At 43.5% G+C, this 13089-nt stretch overlaps 1 protein-coding gene across 1 annotated transcript; it reads right to left on the reverse strand.

Annotated features, from left to right (window-relative positions):
• Positions 1-11: 11 nt before the first annotated feature.
• On the reverse strand, positions 12-4069 carry LOC149284910 (ficolin-2-like). The gene is made up of 4 exons (XM_089495979.1): positions 3950-4069; positions 962-1091; positions 688-822; positions 12-262 (listed from the first exon to the last, which is right to left on the reverse strand). Exons 1-4 carry the CDS (start codon positions 4040-4042, stop codon positions 12-14), a joined length of 609 nt encoding a protein of 202 aa, XP_089352105.1. The 5' UTR covers positions 4043-4069.
• Positions 4070-13089: the final 9020 nt, after the last annotated feature.

Here is a 13089-nt window from a genome sequence, read left to right on the forward strand (position 1 = left end):
AGGCCTGGAAATCAGACAGCGCGACGGATCTTCATTTCCGAGTGCTTATAGGAATAGTTATAGCCCTTGCCTGTCTTCCAGTTGATGCCATCTGCGAAAGTGCTGTGCTGTCCATACAGATACTGACCATTCAGATTTGAACAATGACAGTCCTTATACCACCAGGCTCCTTTGTATATCTCAGCACAGTGTCTTTTATCATCGTCGTTGTCCTGGTCTTTGGTGGAGAACTTCTTGCCATTTTGATACGTTAAAGAATCTCCTGTGAAACAAACACTGGTCACATTTCTTGAACTGTTGTGGCTTTTACGATATTAACCACAAGGGCACAAAACACACATTTTAAGAGCCCCTTTTCTTAAGTGCACAGTAGGATGTGGAACAAGTGAAATCCTTCCACATCTTATTATCAAACTTCAAAAGGGGAATGATGGTTGCTGGCTGGAATTTCTCCACTCCTGGTGTAGGTATAGACAGGTATTTAGAGAGTAGAGTTGGCCGAAAACTTACCCCCATATTCTGAAAATGGAGGAAAATTTCCTTTTTACCCACTGATTTTATTTCATTTATTTATGCTTGAATTTAACATCCTGTTAGAGTTTTATCACAAATATTTTATGTACTAAAATTATGGGTTTCTTTGTTTTTCTTATTCTTAAGGGTATCCTGTAACATAGACTTTCTCACCTGCACTCCCTTCATTGAAAGCTCCAAGTAACAACTTGTACTTCTCAGACTCTCCCAAAATTTTAAATGAAGAGTATTTGGCAAAATATCTTGTGTTTTCAAAATCCTCGAGATCGACCCGTAGCTCCCATTGGCCTACGATTGGAAAGTTTATAAACAAAAATAACATCTTTAATATACAAATTTGGATTCACAATGTAATGTATATTTCTTATTATAACCCAAGACATTTGAAATGCTTGTAAATAGTAACTTCTGTGTGTGTCATCATCACCTGATGATGTTAACATGTGAAGGTTATCGTTCCCCAACCAAAACCCATCCAGCCGGCTGCCAAAACCAATTTTGTAAGACTTCCAGTCACGGTAGAAATCCACTGAGCCATCCCGGCGTCTCTGAAAAACCTAAAAAAACACACAAGAAAGAAGAGATCCCTATTAATAAAGGGCAGCTGCATACACGGGCGTAGGAACCCCTAAAAATCTGGGGGGGGCAGCATTTTCCCCCATCAGATCCCCACTTTCTCCCCATCTCTCACACTATCTACCCCTTACAAAAAAATTACTGCAGTTTTTCTGAAGTAATACTGCAGTTTTTTGGACATAAAAAAACTGCAATACTGCAGTTTTACTGCATTTGTACTTCACTGTACTGTAGTTTTACTGCAGTATTACTGCACATTTACTGCACTTTTTTTTTTATACAGTACAACCTACAGTTGTACTTTAATGTACTGCAGCTTTATTGCATTTGTACTTCCTTACAAAAATACCTGCAGTAAAACTGCAGTACAGTGAAGTACAAATGCAGTAAAACTGCAGTAAAAGTGCAGTATTGCAGTTTTTTTCATGTCCAAAAAACTGCAGTATTACTTCAGAAAAACTGCAGTAATTTTTTCGTAAGGGACCCCCTCTCCACCTTCTCACACTATCTACCCCCTCTCACACTTTCTTACTATCTACCCTCTCCCTACCCTCCCTTCTCACACTATCTACCCTCTCCCTACCCCCTTCTCACTAGCTCCCCTCTCCCTACCGCCCCCTTCACACTAGCTACACTCTCCCTACCCCCCCTTCTCACCAGCTACCCTCTCCCTACCCCCTTCTCACTAGCTACCCTCTCCCTACCCCCCCTTCTCACTGTCTACCCCAGGGGTGTCCAAGTTTTTTCTGCAGTGGGCCACTTAATCAGAATTGTATACGTGCGCGGGCCGCACTCATTTTTTACTGTGAGAAAATATGGAATTTAATAAAATATGCAGATTAAAATAAAGTAAATGACACAAAACCTTTACTTTTCCTCTCACTGATTTCTGGGCCTAGAAAGTTTTGTGACTACAAATTCAGGACTCAGGATAAGTAAAAATGAAATAGTTCTATTTATTCTAGGGATGCACCAAAATGAAAATTCTGGACCAAAACATTCACGGTTCACTTAGCCAAAACCGAAAATAACCCCCTACCTTTAAAAATAATAATAAAAACTCACATTTTTTATAAAAGCAACACACCACAACTGGACAAAAAAAATAGCAATATGACTTGGCATGATAGGAGTGTGATTGCTAACAGCAATCACACTCCTATCATACCCAGGCAACCAGTACAGGGTGGCTGTAAGTGATGTGCAGACCCCATATTGCTGGCAGCATCAATACACAAGGGGGGCAGCTAGCTAGGTTTCAGCATGTACTGGCTGACTTGGCATGATAAGAGTGTGATTGCTAACAGCAATCACAGTCCCATCATGTCTAGGTTCCAGCACTTACACATCCAACTAGTAAATGCTGGAACCTAGGCATGATGGGACTGTGATTGCTGTTAGCAATCACACTCCTATCATGCAAAGTCAGCCAGTACATGCTGGTACAGGGTGGCTGTAAGTGATGTTCAGACCCCATACGGCTGGCTGCATCAATACACAAGGGGGGCAGCTACCTAGGGGGGCAGCCAGCATGTACTGGCTGACTTGGCATGATAGGAGTGTGATTGCTAACAGCAATCACAGTCCCATCATGCCTAACTTCCAGCACTTTCACATCCATGCTATCACACACACACTCATTCATTCATATACTCATTCAGAGATTCATTCCCTCAATCACACATACTGATTCAGACACCCTCCCCACCCCCTTACCTGCACTGCAGCTCCTCGATGCCGCTCACAGACTTCAGCAGAGGGCGCGGCCTCCCTCTGCGTTCTCTGGTACTGCACAGAGGAAGCAGGATGTGAGGTGATGTCCCGTGAACTCTGCTGGGTTCCGCTTCCTCTGTGCAGTACAGAAGACCCTCCCACAGGTAAGTAGCAGGGCTCTTGTTGTAGCAGGGCTCGAGGTGCGGACCGCGTAAGATCGGATGCCATGGCTGCCGATCTTATGCGGGCCGCACCTCGAGGCCGCATTTGCAGCGTTTCTATTGGGGGGGGTTCCTACGGCCCTATGGGGGATTTCTTCATTATCGGTCCCCCCCGCATGAGTTACTGGGGGGGATCTGTCCCCCCCTGGTTCCTATGCCCATGGATGCATATTAGCCATATGTATGTGTTCTAGCTCTATTTTCTTAGCCTTATCTACTAGATGAAGACCCTGACTCCTTGTCATACTTCCTTGTGGTAAACAATAGAATAGCTTAGTCTTAATCACCCTGATACTGTCACACTGACTAATGAAAGTCTATGGAGGAAAGAGTTTCATTGCAGAAACAGGACTTCATTAGCATTGCCATAAAGAATCAGCTCAGTGTGGTGACTGAGAAGGTAAAGTCACCCAAAATATCACATGACTGACATTAATGGCAGCCTCCAGGTCTGCAGATAAAGGAAGTTTATTGGGACAAATTTAAATAAAACCATGGGTTCATCAGTCCTAATCTACATTTAGCATTAAGTAAACCAAGAATGTTACCAGGTGTGGGGAACATCCCTGATGCATCATATTAGACTTAACTATTTATTTATTCCAATGTGTTGAGTTTCTATGTTTTTTTTATAATTTATTGTGCCATGGTGGCTTAATATGGGACATTGGACAACCATAACTGTTTAAAAAGTTTATTTGGTCCTTAATATTTCATTGATTTTTTTTTCTTTTTATTCAATTTATCTAATTTCCCCTTGGCTGATTTGAATTCCCCAAAATCCTAAAAATTAGCAACATTGGGATTTGATCTTTCCTATACAACAGCAGCAGGAACATGGACAGGAACATGGAGAGGGACTAGTGAAAAAAGACTAGTATATGAATGAGGAGAATCAGACTTACTATCCAGCCTCCTCCGTCGGTGTGCATATTACACAGCACCTTCAGTGGGTTTTTGCCGTCTGGGTATATTGTGTACCAGTCACTCAGAACCATCCCCTGATCCAGAAGCTCCTTACAGTCCCTGGCAGCTGCAAGAAGAGCGATAAGAAACAATAAATGTTAGTGTCGCAATGATACCAACAATCTTCACAGGTTGTGTTTTAAGTAACAATACGGTGGGTGACACATACGGTACGCTTATTTTATTTATTATGCACCACACTGGAAACAGTCAGTGATATATCTAGGCTTCAGCGTGAGATGTAACATTATGGGAAATTTTGAAGCCATGGAAAAAAAAACATATTTTTTTTTGGGAGAGAATGGAAATTTTCAGAGTGGAGTAGTTTTATAAAGGTAAAAATTATTTTGTTACACTGGGAACATGAAATGCAGTGTATATAAATGTATCATGCATGAAATAGTAGTAACTTTTATTCAGTAAATAATAACTAAATTTGCTTTTAGTGGCAAATGGAACAACAAGGTCTGTATATTATTCCAGAAAAAAAATGGCTTTGGAAAAAAAAACAGTTTTTCCATTTTTCCCACCAGACCTTCACATCTCTAGGGTAAAGAAAAGGAAAGAAAACTTGAGGGCAGGAAGTTGATTAGATGATGCTGGCTCTGCCACAGGTTGCCGTTAATTTCTGCTTCGATGATGGGAATTTTAATACCTCCAGAATAATTATACTGATTGACAAATCAAAAATGCAAACTAGCGATAGTTTATATTAATTAATATACTTATGCTAAAAGCTGTGATGGAACATTTCCTCTTTAAAGTGGAGCCATCACAGCGTTTAACGTGATTGAAGGGAATAAACTCACCATATGTTGACGCACGTGCTCGAATGTCTCCGTTCTCACCTTTCTCTCCTATCGGTTAAAAAGTATCAACATTTGTACCTTATAATATATGTACATGTATGCTACATAACACAATGCAGGCTGTATATAAGGAGCAGTTCCAGTGCATAGTGGTAATACTAGTGCCATTACTATAGCAACCATTGGGCTACTCTCACTGATCCCTCCATATCTTTTCATTAGTACCAGAATTCCCCAAATTAAGAAAATCTGCACTGGTTTCCATTTTACATGGACTCTATTGGTTTTTTGAAACAGGCAAATCCAGGCCTGCCCCATATTATTTTTTTTAAAGGCCAAAGAGGGAAACTTCTGTTTTTTTAGACAGTCCCTAACTGCAATATGGAGGTATGTATGTACTCATGTGTTTTTTTAGCCTCGTTTTCCTCCCCCCTGACTGTACTGACTGCAACACAACGTTCCACACTCACCTTTTGGTCCTTGGGGACCAGCCTTGCCTGGGTGTCCATCATGTCCTGAAAAAAGAAAGTTGGAAATGTATACAAACAACATATTATTATTATTTATTGTTTTATATAGTGCCATCATATTCCATAGCGCTGTACAACATATATTTATAAACCATTGTAATCTTATATTCAAAGTGCCTTCACCGGGATAATGTTAGCCACAACTCACCTTTTACACCTGGTGGTCCAATGTCACCTTTTATTCCAGGAGATCCCGGTATACCAGGGCATCCTCTGAGTATGGTCAATCTGTCTGAGCCTCCAACTCCAACAACTTTCACTTCTGTGAACAAAGACAAGGTGTTAAAGAACTGGAACAAGATGTAAAGGAAAGGAGTTGATGGAGGGACATAACTCTAAGAAGACAAATCTATCAAAAATATAACCAATGAATGTATTCACTTAAGTGTCGTTTACTTATCATTCCCTTTTTTGAGAATAAATGTTAAACCAAGAAGAAAAGCTCTGCTACAAACATGTCCGTCTTCTGGTCATCAAATACCAATGTATGTTAGAAGGAACTTTGAGACACCTAAAATAAATAACGCATAAAGAGAAGACACTTTTGTGTCTATGAAAGACCCAAGTTCTGTCTTACCTGGACACGAATCATCAGCATAGCAGAGCCTAGCGGACAACCAGAATGCCAGGAGAACGAACCACCGCATTAATGCTGAACTTCTGGACCCCTGAATACCCAGAGCTCAAAATACCATAGTCTGCGCACACAACAGAAGTTCCTTATAAATAAAAGCCAATGAAGCCGAACCGTCTGTAAACCCACCCACTTAGTATTTTCTATCTGTAATAATTAATTCAATGAAACATTGTGTAGACTTTGTTCGTATGGCAGAAGTTAATACATTAAAAATTACAACCTCTTCTTTGTAAGATGTATGATTGATGAAAAGTAATGTTTTACTTATCACCTACAGCTAGTGGAAAGTATGCAGCTTCATTAATGATGTGTTAAATCCTGAGAAAATGGATAATGTTTTAAAACTTGAAGATATGAAGATATATATATATATACTTTGGATGATAGCAGAGAAAGGGAGGATTAGTGGAAATACTACATAAATCGCAGTGTAAATTTTAAGTTATTTTTCTCTTAAATCCCAGGGTGTGAAACCTGTAGGGCAAATGCAGTATAGATCACAATTTCCAGTTTGTAAGGTAATAACTCATGCAAATGATGTATTCAGGTTTAGTTTTCAGACTATAATTAAGAGGAAGAGTTGTTGGCATCAGTAAATCCTCTTCTCATGTCTTTTATTTCTTACACCATTGAAAAGTTGCAGTCGCCTTTCCTTAACTTGTGAAGCCATGCTAGCTACTCAATGTCATAAGAATGAAGATGTGTGACAGTCATGAGGTCTACTGGGACATTGTTCTTAGGAACTGTTGTATGCAGAGGCGTATGTAAGGTATGGCACCTATGGCTAGTGTCATAGGGGGGCACTTGTGAGCGGCTTTTACACGCTGTCTTTTTTTATGTGGAGGAGAGAGGGGTGTCTAGCAACCGCTCGGGGAACCATGGCTTAAAAATTTGTCCTTCCCTCTGGGAAGTATAAATTAAAAAAAAAATAGTATAGGGCTCATACCTTTCTTATTAGACTAACGTTATTTTAGGATGTTTTCTCAAAATCCACCACCCATTCCTGTGGTATGAGTTTTGCTTTGAGGTTAATATACTAGAACGCTCGTCTTATCTTTTTTTAAAAAAAACAAATACAAATTTGCCTCTAATTCAATTAGCAATACAAGTAAAAATGCTATTTTTTTATATATATATTTAAGGAAATATTGTTTTATAAAAGGATGTCACTAAAAAATAGTGTAAAACATATGGGTGGAAATAAAATACCAAACACAACCAGTCTTAGCATAAAGGTAAAGTATTGTTAAGGTAATCACTAAAAAAAGTGTTAAAGTGACTAAACTATCCTTACACTATGCCGTTTGATGCTATTATAGTGCAATATATTTAATAATTTAATTTAATAAAGTAACAATATATCGATCTTAGTGGAAACTCACAAAAACAATTATTCACAATTATTGAATTTCATTTTTAATAATAATATTTATTATTATAATTATTTTATATATAGCACCATCATATTCCACAGTGATGTACTATGGGATATATATATGTTTTCTTTTCTTTTTTTTTTTATCAATTCCGTTTATTGCAAAGAGAACCACAACGGTACACAGTCACAAAGTGAGTGAACATACGAGGAACACAGGTACAGACATACCCAGATATACAAAACATGATTTGAAACCACAGCAGAATGCCATAGGCAAATAGGCATGCAATACAAAGTACCCGTAACCTTAGCAATAGAATGACACCAGGGAAGTAGTACAATATGCGGTTCAATTGAGAAAGCAAGAGCAGTGTATGCAAAGGCCTATGAGAATCGAGTAGGTACTGGCAATTTTCGAGCGCACACCGCCTCAGCGCGTAAAACCACAGAATGTGAGGCATTGATCAGAACAAACAAACAATAAACGACAAAACGTGAGCGGCATCGACAATAATGACAAAAATGAAAGGAAAAAATCGAAAACAATAAGGGGTAAGTAATCAAAGGTGCAGGAGAGTGGGCATATGCAGAGTAGGGAGAGCAGAACACTCAGAGAGACGGCGGGGCATCCACACCCACTATGGCAGGGAACCTCGGAGACAGGAGGAAGGTCTTCCAATGAAACCAGCGCAGTTCATGCTTATGCGACAAGCCCTTAGAAGCCATAACCAGGGACTCCATCTGGCAAAGAAAGTTAACCTTCTGCACCCACAGCCTAATCGGAGGTGTGGAATGTGATCTCCAGAGCTGAGGAATTAGGGCCCTGGCTGCGTTCAAAAAGGGTAGGGTCAAGGAACGCTTATAGCGACCGATCGGAATGGGAGGGGCCTGTAAGAGAACCAGCTGAGGCGTCAACTGGTAATCCGGGTCACAAACCTCTTTAATAATCGCAAACACCACAGACCAGAACTGGCGTACCCGGGGACAGTCCCACCAAATGTGAACATAGGAACCCGCAGACGACTCGCAGCGCCAGCACAACGCAGAAACCTGAGGCAAGAACTTATGGAGTTCCACAGGGACCCTATACCACCTGGTGAGTATCTTAAACGCCAGTTCTTGCGTCTTACTAGAAATGGACCCCTTGTGTGTAAGGTAAGCAATGTTGCCCCACTCCTGATCCGAAAACCGAAGCCCCAACTCACCCTCCCAGAAGCTATAGTAATACGGTTTGGTCTTACAAGTGGTGTCCAGCAGGGCAGCATACAAAAGAGACAAAAGATGAGGGGTCTCCTTGCCAACATCACACAGAGATTCAAAGGTCGTGAGAGGACGCAGCACCCGGGGATCGCGGAGCAAGCCTGAAACAAAATGCCTAAGTTGGACATAAAAAAAATTAAAGTGCTTAGGAACAGGACGGAGTTTGCAAAGGTCAAGGAGCGGGCGCAAAGAGGAACCCGCGAGGACATGATGCAGCCGGAGTACAGACGACCCGGCAGGCAGCAATGCCCCCAGGTGTGCCAGAGACAAACCCGGGACAAAAGCCGGGTTATGCGAGACAGGCGTGAGGGGACCAGGATGAGTAAGGAGATGACCCCTGGATAGGACTCTCTTAAGAACCCTCAAGGTAGGTGAGACGGTAGGGTGACGTGGGATATGCAGGTGGCGAGATGGCTCAGGAACCCAAGGGACAACTGAGATATGTTGGGCAAAAATCGAATGCTCCATAACAACCCAGAGTTTAGGCGCAAAGATGGACCACTCTACAAGCCGCCGGAGATGGGAGGCCATCCAATAAAGCTCAATGTTAGGGAGCCCCACACCACCCGACAACTTCGGTCTAGTCAAATGAGAATAAGAGAGCCTAGGGGCCTTACCCCTCCAAACATATCCAATAAAAAGCCTCTGGCAGGCCCTAAAGAACGACCTCGGCAAGAAAATGGGGAGGGTCTGGATGGGATAGAGTAACCTAGGGAGGACATTCATTTTAAGGACCCCCATTCGACCAAACCAGGAGAGATGGGGGAACGACCATCTCCTCAAGTCAAAATCAATGGAGCGGAGGAGTCTGATGAAATTAAGAGAGGCGAGGTCGGAAAGGTCAGGGGAAAGAAGAAGACCAAGATATTTAATATGATCGGAACGCCAATGAAAGGGGAAGGAAGCAGAACAACGGACACGGAGCGATTCGTCTACATTAAGACCCAGGACGTCTGACTTTTGAAGGTTTATCTTATAATTAGAAAGGGTCTGGAATGCGCGCAATTCAGCAAGCAGGTGAGAAATGGACATAAGTGGATCTTGTATGAAGCAGAGCACGTCATCTGCATAGGCCAGAACTTTATGATCAACGCCCCCTATCCGCAAGCCCAAGATATTGGGGTTAAGACGTATAGCAGTAAGCAACGGCTCCATGGACAAAATAAACAATAAAGGGGAGAGGGGGCATCCCTGACGGGTGCCATTCGACAGGGCGACCCGGCCCGAAAGGACACCATTCACTCTAACCTGGGCCGACGGATTGGTGTACAGGGACCCAACGAGGGACAAGTAAACGGGACCTAGACCCACCTTAGCCAGCACCGCAAATAGGAAGGGCCAGGCCACCCTGTCAAAGGCCTTTTCCGCGTCCATAGATAGCAAAACAGAGGGAGTTTTATGGTATTGAGAGTACGCCATGAGATTAAGTAGACGAATCGTATTATCCCGTTCCTCCCTGCCAGGAACAAAGCCCACCTGGTCAAGGTGGACAAGGGAGGGAATCAGAGGCTGGAGCCGAAGCGCAAGTATCTTGGCCAGCAGCTTCAGATCAGTATTTATGAGCGAAATTGGCCGATAGCTGCCACAACATTCATTATCCCTACCAGGCTTGGGGACCACAGTGATCACAGCAGTGTTGGAAGAAGGGTGTAAAGGGGATCCATCAGACAGAACCCCAAAGAGCTTCAACAAATGCGGGCCTAATACAGGGAAGAATTTGCGGTAATAGACCGGGGAGAAACCATCCGGCCCCGGGCATTTGCCCCGCGGCAGGAGCTTCAGGGCCTGATCCACCTCCTCCAAGGTAATAGGGGCGTCCAATGCCGCCCTATCGTCTCCGGAAATACGGAGCCTCTGATATTTGGATAAATATGTATCTATGGCATCACGAACGGAGCTGTCCGAAGAGGACGGCAGGTTGTACAACTTTTGATAAAAGGATCGAAAACATTGAGCGATTCGCTCAGAATGGTAGTGGAGGGTCCCCTGCGCGTCACGGATTTTAGGTATATACGTGGCCGAGCGTTTATGTCGAAGAGCCCTGGCCAGGGACTTACCGGGCTTATCCCCTAGCTCAAAAAAGTGCTTCCTCAGAAGCAGGAAGTTACGCTTAACTTTATCATTTAAAAGGGTAGCCAGGTGGTCGCGAAGTGCCTGCAATTGGAGAAGGAGAGCATCATCCCCAGTGCGCTTATGGCGCAGCTCCAATTGGGCAATACGTTGGTTAAGACTTAAAATAGAAGCCAATTCCAACCTCTTGTACCGAGAACCCAATTTGATCAGGTGGCCCCGAATGACCGCTTTATGGGCCTCCCACACAGTAGGGAAGGGGGTGTCAGGGGAGATGTTTTCCTGAAAGTAGGCACGAAGATGACCGGACAGGTCCGCAACATCCTGAGGATGCCCCAGAAGGTTGTCATTCAGGCGCCACGACCAAAGTCTCGTAGGCAGGCTGGGGAGGGAGAGGGAAAGACAGACAGGGGCATGATCACTTAAGGATTGGATACCAATGTCTGTCTTAAAAAGAAGGGACAGGTGATGGTGGGAAAGAAAAAACATATCAATTCTGGTGTAGCGTTTATGTAGAGCAGAAAAGTAAGTATAATCACGATCCCGGGGATGCTGCGCCCTCCACACGTCCACCAGCTGGCCAAGGTGCAAATGCCTCTTAACCTTATTAATGCTAGAAAAGGAAATGTGAGAAGTCGAGGCAGAGCAATCCATGGCAGGATTTAGGACCATATTGAAGTCTCCCCCCAGGACGGTGAGGCCCTCTTGAAAGGCAGACAACTTAGTTAAAACTCGCACTATGAACGCAGCTTGATTCTGGTTTGGGGCATAGAGGTTAGCCAAGGTGACCTTTTGTTGACCAATAAAACATTTAATAAACAGACAGCGTCCCTCAGGGTCCCGCCATACCTCCAGCTCCTTAAAGGGAATGTCTTTGTGAATCAAGATAGCGACTCCTTTAGTTTTGGAGTCCGGACTACTGGCGAAGTAGACCGAGTGGAAATATCTATCAGACAGCTTAAACTGTTTGGAGGCCAGAAAATGCGTTTCTTGAATGTAAGCAATCTTAGTTTTCAGGGAGCGTAAAACATATAACAATTTGGAACGCTGCTGCGGCTTATTGAGCCCCCTAACATTGAGAGAAGTAAAACGGATCAACTCAGGAGACATGGAGAGAATGGCAGGGACCCCTCAGTAATGACGTCGACACCGCTCAACAAAAAAAAAGTGAGGAGAAAACAGAAACAAAATAACAAATAACCAAACCAAGACGAAGCAATCGTCAAATGCAATCGCATTGAAGAATGAGCCAGTAGATCGAAAAGACGATCCAAAACCAGGACCACCAGGCAAGACGCCCGGGGACGGCAGGCTCCGGCAGGGCAGCAACGGCCAACAAACAAACCAAGAGTAATCATAATAAAAAAAAAACAAAAAAAAAAAACAATACACATTCAGAGCAGATACCCTCATGAAAATATAATAGGAGGATAGGAGAACCACCGAACAGGGGAACCGAGGAAAATAAAAAAAAATAAAAAATTGTAGTGTAGTGTGGTGCGAGTAGAGTACTGCAACCGCCAGTAGGGGGCAGTACATACGTGACGGAAGCGTGAGGGACCAGAAATATGGCCCAAGGGCACTAAAGTGTATAGGGAGACATAAGTACAACAGAACACAATCATGTAAACAAAACAAAAAAAAGGAATAAAATAAAAAGGTAAACAAAACAAATAAAAATCAAATAAATAAAAAGAAGAGGGCACCAATACAGGGAGGACAAAAAGACCTCCACGGCAACATGAGACGCAACCTACCCCCACAGGGGTGCAGTATCAAGAGCTAAACGGACGGAACGGACGAAACGGATACGGGACGAGACGGAAAAGCAAAACGTCGGAATAAGGTAAGTCAATAGAAATAATAATAAAAAAAAAACAAAAAACGAAGCGACGCGGAGATAGTCCAAGTCCCGGCAACACCGACAGCAACGAGGCAGAAAACCAACAGAGAGAACTGGAAGCTGCTCCGAAGGAACGATGAAGAAGAGGTCCTTCAAGCCGGTGACGGAGCCTTCTGATGGCGCTGACGCTTACGTCGCTGGGGGCCCGGAGTCCAGGCCCGGGCAGGATCCGACAAGCGCGGTGGTGCTGAAAAGCTGTACTCCCAATCCTCTACCTGCACCTGAGGGAGGTCCAGACGATCAAGAAAGTCCGGCACATCGGACACCCGCCGAATGGAGAAGGTACGGCCATCCCTCCGAACCAGCAGAGCCGCAGGAAAACCCCACTGATAGGGAGTCGCCGAGCGACGGAGCAGGTCAGTAACCGGGCGTAAATGACGCCAAAACTGCAGCGTTTGCGGTGAGAGGTCAGGAAAGAGCAAAATTTTATGGCCTTCCCAGGAGACGGAATTCGTTGGCCGATAGCGTGCCAAGATGGATTCCTTGACAGGG

Source organism: Sceloporus occidentalis, unplaced genomic scaffold, assembly GCF_023333645.1.
Source record: "Sceloporus occidentalis isolate IW3139 unplaced genomic scaffold, rSceOcc1.0.p SCAF_87, whole genome shotgun sequence".
NCBI classification, from domain to species: Eukaryota; Metazoa; Chordata; class Lepidosauria; order Squamata; family Phrynosomatidae; genus Sceloporus; species Sceloporus occidentalis.

Bases quoted from the DNA above. Each gene is read 5' to 3' on its own strand.
- LOC149284910 (XM_089495979.1), bottom strand. From the start codon at position 4,042: ATGGTTCTGAGTGACTGGTACACAATATACCCAGACGGCAAAAACCCA. The intron at 1,092-3,949 runs GTAAGTCTGATT...GTGTTTTTTTAG, and splicing joins CCGACGGAGGAGGCTGGATA to GTTTTTCAGAGACGCCGGGA. The intron at 263-687 runs GTGAGAAAGTCT...TTTGTTTCACAG, and splicing joins TTTCAATGAAGGGAGTGCAG to GAGATTCTTTAACGTATCAA.